Source organism: Acyrthosiphon pisum, chromosome A1 (genome assembly GCF_005508785.2).
Source record: "Acyrthosiphon pisum isolate AL4f chromosome A1, pea_aphid_22Mar2018_4r6ur, whole genome shotgun sequence".
NCBI classification, from domain to species: domain Eukaryota; kingdom Metazoa; phylum Arthropoda; class Insecta; order Hemiptera; family Aphididae; genus Acyrthosiphon; species Acyrthosiphon pisum.
This window is the reverse complement of record NC_042494.1, coordinates 75303986-75323544: the sequence shown is the minus strand read 5'-3', so window position 1 is coordinate 75323544 and position 19559 is coordinate 75303986. Positions and strand designations below refer to the sequence as shown.

Below are 19559 nucleotides of genomic sequence, written 5' to 3'. Positions count from 1 at the left end.
GTCGTAATTATATTATTATTTGTGAGTTACGTTTATTTTCCGCTTGTATAAATACCATTTTGTACGTGGTTGATATTCTTTTGACACGCATCTGTTCAATGAACACAATGGACAGTCAATGATGGTTCGTGCATAATAGATACCTATAATAATAATAGTATCTCAATATAATAGTGAAAACCATTATACGTTATAAATTATAATTGATTGTAAATAATTATTTAAAATCCCCATAAAATGCGTAATAATATATACCGTTTTGCTCGTAATTATAATATTATAATATTAAACTCGATTTCTCGACGGCGACGTCTTGAAATCGTTCTTAATTGGTCATATTATTATAAACGCATTGACTCTTGAATTTTAGAGTGTTATTATCATATTATAATATAAATATTATATTATTGTCCATATTATACGGTGGTGATAAATTTGAAGCCTTAAAATAATCAGCTTACAGGAAGCACCTGGCTACCGATGTTAATTGTGCGCGGGTAGGGGGGGGGGGATATTATTCAACGATATCAAAATCATGTCTTCCGGTCCTTGGTAAAAGAGCTGTGCGGTGTTCAATGAAATCTCAAGACTATTGTACGATCACTAACTACACATATAGGTACCTAGGTATTATGTTTGCACTTAACTGTGACTTTTTTCTTTTACTGTTGAAGCTATTATCAATTTCTATACACGTGTACTATTATATTATACGTTTTCCAATACAGTCGTGACATTTTGACGTACACATTCTATCATTTGCGGTACACCCACGCCTACACGAAATGTACCTACGCTTCTTATATTGTGGCTCGGCGACAACATATTAAAACATAAACATTGTTCGGGTGTTGTATACACTAATACTTTTGTATATATACGCGTTTGTTCGATGCGAAATTAATAAACAAAACATTTATCGTTGGCTACAAAACAGCCATCGCGGTTCTACGCGTGATTATCGATAAAGCATTTTAAAAATAATTCGATTCTTATATGTGTATAACACGTTTGGCTCGTGTACACGTCAGTTGTCGGGCTCGTTGATATTGTTGGATCAACTGTGACAACTTCACTTAGGATAAACTGTCATCCCTAATAGCCAAAAGGACGGAAACGTTGCAGGGGCTCCACTGTTTAAACACGCACTCTTGTTCTACCCGAATGTGTTTACCCAGCGAGGAAGGGTAACCTAATATATTTGGTCGGCAACGAAATGCTCATTTAATGTCATGGTATTGTATCTAATGGGTTTTATAAAAATATATATTTTTTTTAGATACGTGTCAGCTGTATAGAGGTACTCTTGCTAAAATTCCGGTGACCTCGGATGACCGTCGGAACGACACCACCATATTTAGTCTGGGACACACAACCACCGATATTAGGATATATGCGATTAGTACTCGTATTGTCATTTTCATCTTAAAAAATATATAATGAATGAACTTCTCATTTATCCTTGACTATTATAACGACATGCGTGGTCTTACGGTCTACTGTTGTATTAGGATATAGTATTTAACACCCATGTACTGTGTCTATATTATGTTAATATATTATTTCATTGGAATTATATCCCAGACCGTACGTTTGTCGTGCCACAGAGTTAGATAATGCACTATATGTAGATATCTACAATGGTTTATATACTCGATTGTGATAGTGTATAATTCAGTTTACGAACACGAAGTTAAATAAAATATTCTAATTTCTAAAATGAATAATAAAACTATGGCCTATGACGATATCTTGTTTCGTATGGGCGTGTTTAAATAAATTACTCTGTGTCACTATTATTTGTTCACAATATTAATATACCAAAATGTCTTGTGTTTTTCATTCATTTATGTAGAATTTCGAAACCAAAATGGTATCCCAAATTTCTTATCAAGATTATAGTATTATACTTATATTATACTATTATACAGTTATACTTGATTTATATTTACATTAGGTGTGCATCTTACACAATGCAGGAGGTCAAAAGATCATTGTGTTGCCTACGTTTTATTTTTTGTTGTTGTTATATTTTTCACTTTTATGTGTATCTTTCAGGCTATTGTTAGAACTGCTTGAATCCTCTGTACGTCTTCACCGTGTGTAAGACGGCTATTTATTTTGATTTCCAATTGGGAGAATCATACAATACATAATATATTATTATTTGTGCAGAGTTCATTGTAACGACAAATCATAAATAATAATACAATTATCATTATTATTTGCTGTAGGTTGCTAAAATAATTATTGCGTTCACTGGTTTTATTTTGTTTTGTTTTTCGTGATTTGTTCGTGGCGTTCCAATACTAATTCAATAATTTTTACCTCCTATAGATATCCGCCTCCAGCTTAACGAACATCTACGATGTCTGGACAGCCGAGTCGAAGCACAAGTATCCTTGGTATCCGAACTTCAAGATTACTTCAGAAGGCGGGCCGAGGTAGAAATGGACTACAGCAAAAGCCTGGATAAATTAGCTAAGAGCTTACAACTTCGCCACAAAGAACAAAAACAAAAGTGAGTGCAGAACTACGAAATAACAATACTATTAGTAAAGTTCTTATACTTTAATGTCACAGAAACTGATTTATAATCCGCGTATATTTGCATTATTCTGCCAACATAGTTATTTTTGATTATAATACTTAGAGAACATTTATTTAAAATATTACCTAAATACAGTATTCAAAATTATCTTCTTTCTGGTTAAAAAAAAAAATTATTTTTTAATAATTCAATGTTACATATCTTGTCATCTATAGGCACCTTCAAAAACATCGAAATTATACATAAGCACACATTTAAAGTCATGATTCATGAAATACAAAAATTATACATAAATTATAAATACAATTAAATATTTTATAATAAAAGTATAAAAGTATAAAAAAAAACTATTCGGTAACTATACATGAATATATTTAAATAATTGTATTCAAGTAACTATTTACAGCACTGGATGTATTTTTTATAAGCTATACATTTGTTAATTATAATAGAGTTATAATAGGTAAAAATTTAAATATTGTGAGATAATTAATGTTAAATTATACTATTATACTCCTTATATCATAGTAAAATTTCTCATGATGTTTTGAATTAAACATTAATATAAATATTTATAATTGTGAAATTTCTCTTGCTACTTTTTGCGTTCTATCGTACACGCCCTCTCACCTCATTGAATATTATGACTTGAACGTAGAAAATAATTTAATACGTGTACCTACTGTAAAATATACGAGACAGCGTTTAAAAATTATCATATTATAGGCATATTTTGGAATTAGTATTACTAACTATATACGTCAATAAAAACAAAAACACATTAGCTTAGGTGTGTGTGTATCCTGTGTTTCACGTTAGCTGCAGGAACGAATGTAAATTAGTTTGTTTCATATTTCTATTGTAAAAACTTGCATGTATGATATCGTTAACCTTGTATGTACTTAGGAGAGAACAGTGGTCGTTGTTTACCAGCTACTCGTGTTGGCAGCAACTGGTGTTGCAAACAAAAAATCTCAGTAAAGATCACGGAGCGCTCAGTGAGCTTTATTCCACTCATCTAGTCAGCCGATTGTCTCAGGTCACTGAAGATGTGCAAAGGATATACAAAAGAGTTAGTATAGACAATCAATTAAATAATATTATGTATAGTCTGCTAAATCGTCACTTTAACTAATTTTCTATTGCTTGAACTATTATAGTGCCGGGAGATTTGTTATGAAATCCACGAGGAAATATTACGGGTTCTCCACGAACTGCATACCACCATGAAAACGTATCAGTCGTATCAGACGGAAGCCAAACAGGCAGAAGCGAAGCTTAAAGTGGCTGAAAATCAAAGACTGAAAATCGAACAGGCAGTTCCTAAAGAAAAACTCGATAAGTCAAAAAAAGTTAGACTTATCGGGAAAGAAGTTCAAAAAGTAATGATTTGTTATTTATTTGTATTGTGCAACTGCAGTGTCTTAAACGTTGTAGGTACTCACTAATTACGTTTATATTTTAGAGAAAGAACAAATACTTCGATGCCAAACTCAAAGCATTGAAAGCTCGCAATGAGTACATTCTGTGTCTGGAAGCAACCAATAGCACCGTGCACAAATACTTTGTCGACGACTTATCCGATCTAATGGACTGCATGGATTTTGGATTTCACCACTGCGTGACCAAAGCTTTAAAGATGCAAACATCGGCGGAAGAAGGCCGCATTCATTCCATGCAAGCTGGACTAGACGCTACTAACCTAATTGTCTCAGCTATGGACTCCGGTGTGGACAAACAACGATTTTTAGAATTTAACCACACTGCGTTCATGATACCTAAGAAATTTGAATTCCAAGGGCAAAAGGATGAGGTGAATATCGTGTGTTTTGTTATAGTTTTGCCAATATTTTACTTACAACGTACCATATTTTCGGTTGCTCGATTAGTATGCGGAACCAGAATTGCAAAAATTGCTCTGTGCTGATATGGAGACGAGGTTGGAACAGCTGAATCAGAGAGTTACGAGCCTGCACACGGAATCGGACGAGGTGTGGAAAACACTCGCCACCGCTGAAAAAACTCTTTTGGAGATGCTTACTGCCAACGACTACGACTGTAGCAATTATTTCGGCGAAAAAGCTATTCCGACAAGCAAACCACCGGAAACCATTAGTATTAAGTTGCGAGCAGACAAACACGAGACTGAAGAATTTTATCTAACCGTGAGTATACCTACCATACCTGAACGCAATATATTAGAATATTTCAGATTTCACTCCAATCGTATAAAACGATATTATGCACATAAAAAGTTTAAAATAAATACCTAGACAATGCAATACATATGCGTACTAACAAATACACACTATGTGTACGTACACGCCACTTTACATGTTTTATTTTCCGTCGAGACATCATTAAATGATAATTGTTATTCATTACATTTATTTTTAAATCTGCACACATGCGGAATATATTTTTATTTTTAAATTTTTTTACATTTCTTCTTTGTTCTTTGTTGTAGAAACTACGCGATTATCTCATGAGAACGAGTCGAATCGTACGTCTAGATGCCAAACAGCAGCACATTAGCGAAACGTTAACGTCCATATGTTGCAAGCGTCCCCAAAATGGCAACGTCGATTCGACGCCCGCTAAACTGACACCTCAGCGACCGTTGCACAAACCGATTGTCCGGAGGAAGAGGATCGGCAGGTTACAGATGAACGGTCAACCAAAACTATTTGGCGGGTCACTGGAAGAATATTTGGATGCGACGAATCAAGAGATACCGCTGGTAATCAAGAGCTGTATTCGAGTGATAAACTTATACGGTAAGATTCGCCATTATAGATGATTTTCCACCGTGGGGTTTCGTCGCTAATCCAACATTTTCCCCGCAGGTCTTCATCATCAAGGAATCTTCAGAGTGTCCGGTTCACAGGTGGAAATCAACAATTTTAAAGACGCGTTCGAGAGGGGCGAAGACCCGCTTGCTGATATGACGGACGCCTCTGACATAAACTCCGTGGCCGGAGTGTTGAAATTATACTTACGTGAACTCCGAGAACCTTTGTTCCCAATTATTTATTTCGATCAATTTATGGAACTTGCCCGTAAGCTTTTTTTTTTTAATTTATCTTATTTATAAAATTGAAAAAAAATAGGTATATGGTTTGACAAATAGTTTTCAAACGTATTTATAAAAAAAAAAAACTGTTCATTCTCATGCATAGTTGTATAATAATATAATGTACGAAAATTATATTTAAGTTTTGGTATTGACTTGGTATGTTGTTTGAGATAAATAGTTACCTATACCTATCAACATTTCAACGAAACTAATTTTCTAATTTTTATTTTGAAACTATTATATATTTATGACTAGAAATAAATGAAAACTTAGATCATTAGATTAACTAGTTTTAAAATCGAATAATTTTTCGATTTATTTACCTAAATATGCGTAGGAAAAATGTGTTTAATGGATAACTCAATTTGACTATATTGCACGTGGGATGTGTAGTTATCGACTGAATAATATATAACGTATGTTTTTCAGCTCTTAAATAATTATTAATTATTAAATTATCGTTTTGTATGAAAATATAATATAATAATAATAATAATAATAATAATAATATATAATAGTTAGGTACCAAAACAATTTTATTGTATTAAGTTGTTTACGCATATTATACCTATTTATTGTTAAGTCTTCGAGCTTGTATATTTTATTAAAATGTTTATTGTTTTTTTAGAACTCGAATCACGTCATAAATTTGTTTTGAAGATTAAAGAACTCGTTCAAAGCTTTCCAAATCAAGTGGTTGTCATGTTGAGATATTTATTTGCGTTCCTAAACCAGTAAGTTATATTACGGGTGTACTTGTACTGCAGGTGGTGCATTAATAATAATATTATTATGTCATATTATGTCGATTAAAAATATTTTGTGTATTATTTCAGTTTGTCGGAGTTCAGTGACGAAAACATGATGGATGTTTACAATTTGGCCATTTGTTTTGGTCCGACGTTAGTGCCGGTCCCCGAAGAAAAAGACCAAGTTCAGTACCAGAACCTGGTCAACGATCTCATAAAAAATATTATTCTATTCCACGAAGACATATTCCCGTCGCTGTCGGATATCGGTGGGCTTGTGTACGAAAAGTACATATCCCGTGAGCCCGATGACGTGGACGTGGGCGATTCACCTTCTGACCATACCACAGAGGACATCGACTCTGAGGTTTACCCATCAGAAGACGGTATGTATTAAAGCGTGGTTTAGGTGTAAAATACATTGTTAGTCGAAGGAAACAATTGAAAAAAAAAAACCAAAGCACAACAAAAACGTGTCTTATTGATTCCAACGGAGCGAAACCGAATATAATGAGATCAAATAACATTCTGTAAAATACGAAAACTAACGAAGCATAGCGATTTGGTGTTGGACTTGACGTAAATGATTTGAAAATATGAGTCACGACTTGTGGTGGGATTACTTACATCAAACATTTAATTGGGTAACATCTTTAGTAAGACAAGTCATTGAAATCACGTTGGTACTCGATAATCACTTGAATTATAAATTGTAATAGATATAAAGCCTTTTTCGTGTTTATGGCTAATTTATGATTATGATTTATTATTGATATTCCAAGTAATATTACTGACGAAACGAGACGTTTGAAATATATCATCATGTTTTCTTCATTTTTGTATAGTTTTTTTTTTTTTTTATTTTGTTTGAGATAAGTATTATAATCAGTTGTACTACCTATACGTCTTCATCAATTATTGAATGTTTATTTTATATTTTTAACAGAACCAAAAATGTACTCAACTTACAATTGTATTTTTTTAACGATTATACAACATAATATGTACATATTATATAGTTTATAAACTTTCTTCTTCGAATTTTTATGTTCTACAATTTTAAATTCAGTTTACAAACCCAAACACCTAAAATGTTATTAAAAGGTCACTATATTTTATTATTTTTTTTTTTAAGGTTTGAGTTAATGTAAAAAATCATAATAAGTACCCTTAAGTTTAATAATTACCATGATTTTTTTTATAAAACAAACATTCACGATAATACTGTTACTTATATAGTTTTTTCTTATTTTATTTTTTCTAACTATAATTAATATTTTGACTAGGTAAATTATAATTCATTAAGATTCATAAGCAATAATAATTATATCAGTAACTTTTTATAAGATATTATTTATTTAAAAAAGTTTCGATCATTAATCATATATGTTTGTGAGGGCTTTTACATGTTTAAATTTGTCCATAAAAATTATAATATGTAACAGAGTAGTTCCATTCAAAATTTTTTGTCAACTGCGATAGCTATTTATCTTTGTTTTCATGTTACAATGAATATAATATAATGCATTAATGTGTTGTTCAAAACTAGTTCTTGACAAGGTAGCCGAAGCGAAACAAGTGCCCACATCCAGTCTGAAATATCCTGGTTGTTTTTTATTTTATACTTACTATACTTATTTTAGTATAATAAAATTCAATACTATTGTCTATTTATACAATTAAAATGACGTATTTGTACATCGACGTCAATGGTTCAGTGTATATTAGTATTAATTATCTCTACCTATTAAAATTGGGTCACAATTTTTTTGATCAGTTGTGGAGTATTTTGACGGATCGACCACAACTTGTAAACTAAATTTTCTAATATTGTGATAATCAGAGGAATTATTGAGATAGTTTCGAGCACGTCACGTACTGAATTCGCTATAATATTATATTATTATAGTAAACAAACACTTACATATTCACATGCGTCCCGTCGCGTATCGATGATCACGACTACTGTAAACACAAATTCTATATTATATCCAAGCCTACTTTTTTTTTTTTATAATTAAAGTGGTTACGTCCATTTTTGAGTTGATTGGGCTTCACATAAATTATCAAATGTAAATTTTGTATACAGATATACATGTGCCATACGTACAACTCTACATCTGGCAAACTCTTATTTCAAAAGTACCTGCTTTGAAAATTAAATTCATTGATATTATAATATTGTTTTTACTAAAATCGAAATTTTTTTATTTTTGTGAGGCCGCTAAGCCAAAGATGAGTAAGATATTGATCTACATTTGGATATTTGAATCTCATACACAATGGTTATTTTTTTTTTTTGAAAATGCCTTTGATTAATTTATTATAATAGTTTATACTTATAATTATGTTTTGTTATATATTACTTAAAGTGTATTTCTTTTTATTGTAGAATGTGAAAGTCTCGAGGCTACAGCACAGCATGATTTTGTTGCTCGATCAGAACGGGAATTAAGTTTCAAGAAGGGTGAAACTATTGCTCTTCATACACAAGTTTCTGGAGATTGGTGGCGTGGTTGTGTCAACGGACGAGAAGGTCTTATACCAGACAAATATATACTTCTTAAGATCAGGTAAACATGCTAATTTAACAATCGTGGCAATCTAAAATCATAACTTTGTGAAACCAAAATGTTTTTAAAAAATAACTGTCCTGTGTTTTAAAATATTGTGAGTCTATATGTATAGGCATACTTATTTTTTTTTATCTCGTCATGGCTATAATATAATTTAAATAATAACTTCTGCTAATGAATATTATATTCATTGAATTTCGGTTAAATAAAACAAATATATTCCAGCAATCGAATACGTTTTTTTTATAATATTTTAAGTTGGGTGATGAAAAACAAAATTAAAAATAAAATAAATTCTGTACTCGATTTGTTAACATTTTTTTTGAAATTCTAAACCAGTGTCACTATTATAATATTGTACTCTACCCAGCTGAAAAATTAAATCGAGCGTCGAACCACATACATTATGTTAATGAATCTAACAAGAATACATTGAACAAATTATCGTACGTCACGTATGTTTTGGGACAAACAAACGGGTAGGGGAAGTACCTACCCACAAAATATTTTTCTGAGACAGATTTCTAACTTTTTGAAATTTCACCAATGTATATTGAAGCTTAATTTAGACAAGATTATTTTTATATTTTATTTCAACTAGCCCACTGGCGAAAATTGGCGGTGGTAAGGCTTGAGGAGGTGAAGCCCCCTCAAAACGTACAAACGTAGAAATTAGCCACCTCTCAAACATATTAAGTGGTCATTGGTCACTACTATAGTTAATAATAAATGTAAAGTAACTTTCATTTAAAATATAGTTGAAGGCAAAAAAAATTTTTTTTTAAATATTTGTTTAATAAAGCTTTCATCTATCTACCCATCTTTCTTATCACTTTATAGTAATAGTTCATAAATGCTAATAATATATATTATATCAATACACAAACGTCAAACATATTATATGCGTAGATATTCGTATAATACACGTGGCATATCTAAAATAAATCACACTTAGGTCTTAACACGTGTTTAATATAATTTGATATGCGCAATAAATAATATTTTTAAATACCAACCTCCCTCAAAAATTATGGAAAATTTCCGCCTGTTATATACTACCCTGCGTACGGCACAAACATAATACTATATTTAGGTACTTTAAATCAAAACAGGAAAAGCCCTCTTTACATTATACCTGTATACATTATACCCGCGGCGTACGACAAAGGTTGGCCCCCCTACGAAGTCCTCGTCTTAAACTTGTTTGTTTGCTTACAGGGATGAAGAACGCGAGAAACCTGCGGCCGAACCCTGCGCCAAGTCCATCACGTCCTCAGACGATTCGACCAGACGGCGGACGTCCAGCTCCAACGACTCGGTGCTGTCCGAGTCCGCTGCTTCCGGTTACTCGTCGCCGCCGCTGGCCGACGTTCCGTGGCCACCGAACTCGGCGGGCTCCGGGACAGTGGCCAGTGGCCGGAACTCGGCGTCGTCTTCGCCCCACCGCCGGGCCGTAGCCGACGCGCCCACTCACGAGGTACTTGAGACCACCGTCTGAGTCGAATGCATTTTACGTTTTGTTCTGCCGGTTTTTTTTTTTTTATTATTAATAAACCACTCGTAGAGATATCGTAGTTTGAAAAGGTTTTTTCTTTTAAATTGAATTGAATTATTATTTTTTATTTTTTATCGTAAATTACTTTTTTTCGAAAACATCTTCTTCCGCATCCTTTGTATTTTTTTTTCGTGTAGTTAATAATTATTACATATATGATAATACTATCGTAGACTTCGTGTGCATACCGTGCATATAAATTTCATTTTAATTATATGTACCCATACTTGTGTGTGTAACGACGATAATATTATATTGTGTACGTAGATGTTTTGTATTGTTTACGCGTAGAGAGTTATACCTATAAATCTATATAAATCACTACGAGTGTCTTGCGTGTGCGTGTGCGTGTTCTTACTACGAAAATCCCAGCCGGGATCGTTGTTATTATTTTTTATCGCCTATACAACATACCTACAACTGTTATACTTACAACTGTTGTTTAATGGTGATTTTATTATTTTTACTAAGCATGATGGAATCTGTTTTAAAACTTTATTTTTGCGATTTGAGTCCTCCAAACTTTTTTCATCCAACGCCTGTTCACGAGCTTTTGCATTTTCTGTGAGGCTTCTCGCTCACTCTTGCTGGTCCGCTTTTAGAATCTAAAAATCAAAGAAGCCTAATGCGCAGTTCGTTAATAACTCCAAAACAGATACTTGTGTATACTCTATATATATATATCATACTATTTATCCGAACGACACATTTATACCAGCGCAATAATTATTACTGTATTATAATTATTTTTTATTATTATTTATTATTACCTAATAGTTTTAATTTATTTTTACCAATAGATTTTTTTAATATTTAATATACAATTAAATACGATTTCAACAGTGTTATATAGTTGGTTACAATATAGATGTAATTAAATCGTAGAATATTATCTCAGTACCATAGTCACAGGAGTAAGTCGTGTTCCAACATGTTAATGTTTCGTGGACCTTTTAGGTTTATATCTAAATATTATATTTTTTTATTATCATTGTTTTACGCAACGTAATATTATATTTTGTAAACCGCATGTACAATTTTACGTAAAATATATATTTTGGAATATATATTATAATATAGGTGGTATAATAATATATAAATATATACATTTATATTATATTTTGTAAACATATTTTTTTTATTATTATTATTAAACGATATGTCTGTATTTTATAATAAATCTGTCGGTTCCTTATTGCTCACCACGATGATGATGATAATAATAATAATATAATATAGGTAGTGCTTGAGCTTTTGGTCGATGGTTGCATTTTACATGGACAATATGCGAACTCGGACACACGGCGACGACATGGTGTGTTGTGTTAAGATATAGCACGATAAAAATATAATATGAAATAGAAAATTGCATCCGAGTGCACCATACAGCGCAATGCTCGTCTTGAGATGAATTATAATAATATCTATCATCGCTGACCGCTAAGTACATCGTTTGTACTACACCGTACACCACCTGCCGATCCCACCGCAATCTCGATCACATGACGTGCCTACTCGACATTAATCGTGATCAGATCGTCCGGTAAAAATCGTGTTCGATACATTTATAATATATTTTCGCAAGTTGTGACGACGAGAGACGTAATGTGTGCAGTAATAACCGTGTGCCGTTCACCGCGATAAACGCAAAAATGCTGCACGATGACGAGTAGAGCAGCGAGTTGGTAAAATAATAATAATAATATTAAGAAGACATGACTCCGTGTAATATTGTAGACATTTTGATCGGAGCGGAGAAGTAAATATAGTCCGAAAACTCGAGTTTCCGGTGCAGAGTAATTAGTTTGGTTGAACAGTTACTGAAACGACTTCTCGATTACCCTCGCAAGAGCCAGTGCACATTTGGCGTAGGTATAGAAAGAGAAAAAATAACCATAAGCAATTTAACGGAAACGCCGCGCGATTGAAGAATAATTAAACAATTAGTGTTTCACTATTATATATAATTGCACTGTCGAAACGTCGTCCTATATTATACTATACAACGAGTTTTTGGGGAATCTTCAAATTACAGTGAACAAATACCTATATATAATATACAGAGTGATTCATCAATGACAAGCTAACCTAGATGGAATTTTACTTAAATAATGAATTTATTATAAATCTGATTTTTGGAGTTTTTACATAGGTACCGGCTATATACATAAGGTCCATATTTTAAAATGCTTAGATCTTTTACACGATTTAAGGGTTATTGTGTTTTTTTTAAATGAGAACCAACCTTTTTTTCAATGTAAATTGTTAAAAGCAGATGCATTTTTTGAAAAATGTTAAGTATCCAATAAAGTTGTAAAAATCGGTTTCTGAATTATTACAATTTCTGTACTTATTAAAGATTCTATATTAAAAGATAAAATAATAATGTTTATAATAATATTATTTCTGAATGGATAATATAAATAATTATTAGTCGCTATTCTAGAGCGATGCTTCTGGTACCTACTAAAATATATAATTCTAGTAGAAATGAATATTATTAACTGTTCATTCCAATTTCTAATGATTTAAAATACTATAAAATGTAATAATGTTAATAATGTAAAATTATATGCCCTTTAAAAAAAATTGGGACCGTATACTCCTTTAATCCAGCCCTACATGGACCTTATGTATTATCCTAAAAGTTTACACTAAATTAAAAATAATTCATAAGTTCTTCATTTGAACTTTTTTTCAGATGGTAAATATTTTCAAATAAAAACTATCTGCTTTAATTTCTGAAAATATGGCCTCCTCTTCGTATGAACATAATAGTTCTGAGAATCAGATCTTGAATTACTGTTATTGAAAAAACGGAGTTGGCAATACCTATATATTATGCTTATAGTGAATCAACACGTACCCACTTACATATTATATTATACAAAAATTAGTAGGCGCATTGCTGTAATAGAAATGATAACTGTTCACGCAAACCCTCCCCCTCTTGATGATTTATGCATCGTGTTGTCAAAAGTTTCTTTCGTCGCGAGGTCTCTCGGGGATCCAAGACATTCGGAACGCACGCTAAATAATATACAGGAGGTCGTGACGGTGAGTGACGGTGGCGGTGTCATCCTGTCAATATGCAGCTAACCTAGCACATTATATAGTATCAAGTTTACTCCGTAATGTCCTAGTAGTCCTGGTGCTGCAGCTGCGGCCAGGACGACGGCTGAACTATATTCACACTATAGGATCGAACGCACCGAAACACTGCAGTACACCTAATTACAATTTACTGTTCTACGATATTGCACCTTGTCATTTACCGTCTGCATAATAAAAATATCATAATCATCACCGTATGCTGTGTCCATTTACTACTACGGTCGTGTCAAAACGAGATCTGCAGCTGCTGTATATAGTGCATAATATCATTAACGTCGATCACCGATCGCCTCTACCGGTGATAGGTTCGCACCAGGACCACTAGGACATTTATGACATTACGGAGTCGACTTATACCTGGGTATACTTGCTATAATCGTATTTATGTTTTTCATCTTCCTATTCCCCCATTATATTATTATATGCGTGTACTTTGTATAAGACGAATTCTCAGTGTGTTTTAGAAAACGTCGAAACATTATAAAATTACGCGGAACATCCGTTATTTGGCAGTGACCTTTGAAATGAGACGCGTCTTGCGTTTGAAATGAAAAAAAAAAATGGATATATTTTTAGAAACACGTGACACCCCGCGCGGTACTGCAATTTCTGCTGCATCGTGTTATCTCCGAGTGAGCATATTATTATTATTATAGACGTCATGCTGCAGGAGTATATAATAATCCGAGCAAAGCCGCGAGCTGCGACCACTCGACGTGAAGTAACAACCACTGATTACCGTTATATTGTTACCACGCCGTCGCACAGTCGATGTCCTCAACTCCGGAAATGATTTACAAGGTTTTCATCGCGAACCCGACAGATTTACGTCAGGATCGCCTCAACAATGCTTCGTTTAATCACTATACTCGCAAATAATGAAAATAATATAAAAGAATACAATATGCGTATACAAAGACGCGTTCTTCAGTTCCTGCACAACTACCGCCGATACGTCTGACAAAATTATAATAATGTGTTATTAATAATATTATAATCCCTCGCAAGACGACGACAATAATGTACACACTCGTCGCGTGGGACATCGGATGCAGCTTTTGTGCGGCTTATTGTCTGCAAACCGATGCGACCTGTCCGGGGTAATATAATAATATTATACATCTTGTGGGGCGCATTTATAACGTTATTGAGCTCATAGTGGGACGAATCCTTTACCAGGCCGAAGAAATTTCACACAGTGCACAGATAATTTTATTCGTGTTTCCGGTCGTTTTGTATAATATATCACACAAAGCATTTGGAAAATGATAATATTTTGTGAATATTTTGGAGTGCTTGAATAATGAATATTTGACTAATAATATTGTATAAATATTTCATTCTCATGATAACAAAATATTGGACTTTATGGTTGCACAAAAATGTTGACTATATTTTTATAATGTTTTTTACAAAATATTTTTCAAATGCGAACTTCTTGGCCAAATAATATAAATAAAATATTTCCTTATTATTTACGCAACTTTTTCAAATATTTTGACAACTATATTGTTTTCCTGAAAATATTTATATCATAGTTGGGAAATATTAAAATGCTGTGTGGTAACTAGTCGTTTCCTAGTTATGAACCATATTATGCACTAAGAATAATAGATATTAATATAATTCCATATAATATACATAATATTAAATATTAAAATGTATCATTTAATAAATATGTATTTGTTTATGATGACGAAAAAAATAGATAGTAGATACCTACGATAAAACAGGAAGTACCTATATAGGTATAGTTTGCTTTTTAATTGTTTTAAACATTATGGTAGGTGAATTATATTAATTTATAGGCATTTTACAATTTATAATAGGTACCTAATAATTAGGATTTAGGACTAAATAATGTTAGATGTAGGTACATTTATTTGAATTGCATGTATAACCCTAACCGGGATAGTATCATGGTTCATGACTGTTATCCTTAATACCTACATTAAGTTTATGAACTTTTGAACTCATCATCAACTTATGAACTCGGGAAAATACTTGTTTATATTTTGATTTAGATACATCAACGTTTTCAAAAAAACTATCTGCTGAATAATTTAAGGATAAAAAAGATGGTTCTCGTTTGAAAAACAGAAGTGCTTATCACACTTTCACTACAGGACACTCCTGAAATGGGAGGTACAAAAAATCGCAATCATTCAAAAGTAAATTGTTTAAATTTATTAAAAATTCCCGAACATCAGATTTGGAATAGCTATTACAGTATTAAAGAAAAAATGAAGAAGTGCATAACTGATGAATCGTCTTGTGCACCTACCTGGAATATTATATTCCAAGCGTAACATATAACGTTGGTGAGTTTCACTGTTAGGCACTTATTGTCGTTGCACACTGTCACTGTATATATTGTACGTCGTCGGAGAATAAAAAATAAATGTTCAACCATAATAATACTATACAGTGTATTACAGGAAGACCTGACAAAATAAATAACTTTTGTTTCAATCAATATTTTTTAATTTTTTGTTTTTAAATAAAATACCTACATAGACTTTTGCGTTACACGTACAATATGATATTTTTATTTTTATTTTGTAATACTGAAAATAAAAAATTTAAATATGTTTTATAAAGGGTTCAGTGCATCAACCGTGTAAGTCCACTTTTACAAAAAATTAGTTTTTATTCATGTAATAAATATCTATATTTCGGTAGAAAATTAAAAAATCTTTTTATTACTTCCAAAGATAATACATAAAAATAAATTATTTCCGGCCAATATTTAAGGTTAATGAGATACCGAATTTTGTTTGCTTGTCCTTAACAATTAGTAAAATGTGACTCATCTGGTTGACGCACTGAAATGTATTATTATACCGTCAGGGTTGGTGATAGATTTGTAGCAATATCTTTGCTCGTTGTAACTTGTTAGACATGGCTTTTTTTAGTTACATCGTGTATTTAAATAGTTTATTTTAGTTTTGCATGTATTGCTTTTTAGATATTTAGGTGAGTTTGTCTGCACATTATGTAAACACTAAAATAAGATAATTAAGATAACCTTACATTATGTGATGTAACTAAAATGTTGTTTTTAATATAAAATATTATTTATTTATTCATACATAATCTAACCCTTTGTGAGGAACTTTGAGATTCTCATTATTGTTCGAGTTTTTTTGCATTTAAAACATAGCAAAAGTATATTGTGCTAAGTACTTACCCCTTTCGTACGAGAATTCAGTATAATTTTTCAGTACAATATTATTACAAAAACGGGTTTTCTGGTTATTTTTTTGTTTAAAAAATAATCATCTACTTATTTCCATTTAGTTTATTTATGCATGTTATAAATTATAATAACGTGTTATTTGTAAAATATCTTTACACGCCAATATTTAGTTTTTTTAGTCGATCCGGACTTACGTCTCACGTTTTTATTTGTTAATTTTTTTATTATTAAAACAATCGTACAAACGTGAAGCATAAAATCGTTTTGTACGCATTTTGTTGTGCCACATTTGGGATAATAAACACATTTCCATAACAGACCTGAACACCATAATATAAAATAGTAGTCTTATTGTTTAAACATACCGTCCGGCGGAATGATGGCTGCTTTAACACCGTTTTGGAATGCGATTTTTATAATGTTTCTTAATTTATTGCTATTATTTATATTAGTATCATACAGCATAAGTAGGTATATAGTAGTATAATAGTTGTTTGTTGACTGCAGTAACAGTTGCAGTAGGATTTTCATCTGCTGTGACCGTTATAACGGGCTCAGCCCATATTATTATTATTGTGAAAACAATAACTGTGCGTTGTGGTGATGACTCAAACAATAACGGGCGTGGGTATGGGCGTGTGCGTGTGACGTTTTGCAGATGGGCAGCACCGACAGCTTGGACTCGGGCAAAGACTCGGCGTTGGACTCTGAGTCGCCACTGCACGAGGGCATCCCGAGGGCCGTCGCCCCGTGCAAGCAGCAGCTGCCGATCGCGGAAGGACGTCGGAAGAGAGCGGAAAACTACTCGGCGTCATCGCCGCCACCTGTAGCGGCCCGCGAACATCACAACCGGTCCAAGTCGGCGGACTGCTGCGGCGTCGGCGGCGGGGACGAGGACGGTTCGCGGGCCAGGACGCACGCCAAGAGCCTGAGCCTGGGCGACGACTCGTTCGACCACAAGATCCAGCTGTGGCGGAAGCGGGCCGACTCGCAGGGTTCCATCGACCGAAAGCCGCTGCCCGCCGTCCGGCATCAGCTCCAGCAACACGCCACTGACATGAAGGGTACCGGTGGCGCCCCCGATCTGGTCATGGACCTTCCGGCCAGGAATCCCGGTGGTGGAGCAGCTCCGCAGGACGCGTCCGTGGTTCCGACCCAAGAACCCGACAGCCCGGACATGGGCACGGCCGCTGAGCGTTTCGCCAAGCAGAACCAGTGCACGTTGAAGAAGTACAGCAAACCGTTGCCCGCGGTGCCGCAGCTGACCAACGGTGGCGGCGACAAGCCCGAACTTCCGCCCAAGTCGACCAAGCCTCCACTCAAGGCCAAGCCGCAGATATTCAAAAAACCAGTCTTCCTTGCGGCCAGCAAGGCGTGCAACGACGGGCCATCACCACCACACCACCCTTAGTAGTACCTAACCATACCTACCATGTATGACCGCAACCGGTGGTGTAACTTCCGGTTTTAGTTTCCGAAACTCGTAACGTCCTCCCTCACACAAAATATATTGACATATTTGTACGACCGCCGACAACTAATAACAATAATAAAATCTACTTAATTCCTTGTGTATACCATTTAAGTAGGGGTACCTATCCACACTCTAGCAACTGTGATCTGTGATCCTTCTTAGTTACGCGACTGTGCGACCACTCGTCGACCCACCCCTAACTATATATGCAAATTAGTATATACTATCAATGTGTTGTCCAGTCAAATCCGATGGGGAAATACTTTTGACATACAACGGTCGTCCCTGCAGTATCAACATTATATAATAATATTATAATACCTACTTGGCTACTTCACCTGCAGACGTGATAGTTTTATACATTATCCACGATAGCATTGTACTCGTATAATGAAATAATAAAATTTATAATCTTTGATAAACGGTCATTCCTTTTTAATATCATTCTTTTTTAAAATATTAATAATATATTATGATATATATATATTTATTTAAACATTATTTTTTAATCGATATTATATTATTATACTATATATTATATTACTACAATTCGTCGTGTTTTAGTCATTACAATTCTAACGTGTGCATTTAATAAATAAATCGTCCGTGTGCGTGTGTGCAGTTTCCTACATCCCCGAGTGTTTACACGAAATATTCACAAAAGTAATCATAATATATTTATTAAATCGAACCTGATCTCATATTATTGTATTATAATAAAAAACATACACCAATAATATTATTATTCAAAGTTACTATAGTAGATTTTGCGGATGGAGTTTTTATGCGCAACAATGCAACGCGAAGGCCTATATTTTATTTATTTTTTTCGATTTACGCTCAAATCGCGTTCGTGTACTAAATAATAATGATATGCGCAAGTAAACGTACCTAATTAATATTACTAGCGCCTGTTTGGTTTGTTCGGACATTTTTCGATCGAGGCCGTGTGTTGAATGGCACTCGATTCGAAACGCTCTCGGCGAGACCTGGCACGAACGTCTGAATTCCAAGAGGATCGCACCGCGCCGCTCCCACGTGGACAATTAAAACGTAATGAATTGTCGAGCTCATTGAATTGCGTCGAGACTGAAAATATTTTCGTGCTTTTACCCTTTTTACAAGTGGAACGAGACTGATTGTATAGTATTTTATGAACAGATCATGATGATATTCTATAGGATTTGTAGATTTTGTATTGTACGCGGAATTCAAGGGAAAAATTGTAAGTCAAACTTTATAATAATATTTAATAAGTCATGTCC

General features: G+C 33.5%; 1 protein-coding gene across 4 annotated transcripts in view; it reads left to right on the top strand.

Annotated features, from left to right (window-relative positions):
* Nucleotides 1-18843, top strand: part of LOC100169229 (SLIT-ROBO Rho GTPase-activating protein 1) — a 57580-nt gene extending 38737 nt beyond the window's left edge. For 3 of the 4 annotated variants that reach the window (XM_029487535.1, XM_029487536.1, XM_001945407.5), the window contains exons 2-13: nt 2338-2521; nt 3458-3623; nt 3712-3933; nt 4017-4364; nt 4441-4716; nt 5019-5328; nt 5398-5610; nt 6256-6361; nt 6464-6762; nt 8769-8949; nt 10171-10429; nt 17479-18843. In XM_029487535.1, the coding sequence (XP_029343395.1) occupies nt 2338-2521; nt 3458-3623; nt 3712-3933; nt 4017-4364; nt 4441-4716; nt 5019-5328; nt 5398-5610; nt 6256-6361; nt 6464-6762; nt 8769-8949; nt 10171-10429; nt 17479-18231 (3317 nt within the window). In that variant the 3' untranslated portion in view covers nt 18232-18843. Of the gene's footprint in view, nt 1-2337; nt 2522-3457; nt 3624-3711; nt 3934-4016; nt 4365-4440; nt 4717-5018; nt 5329-5397; nt 5611-6255; nt 6362-6463; nt 6763-8768; nt 8950-10170; nt 10430-15645; nt 16073-17478 lie in introns of those variants that run through there. The other variant, XM_029487537.1, reaches the window with a different exon arrangement.
* Nucleotides 18844-19559: the final 716 nt, after the last annotated feature.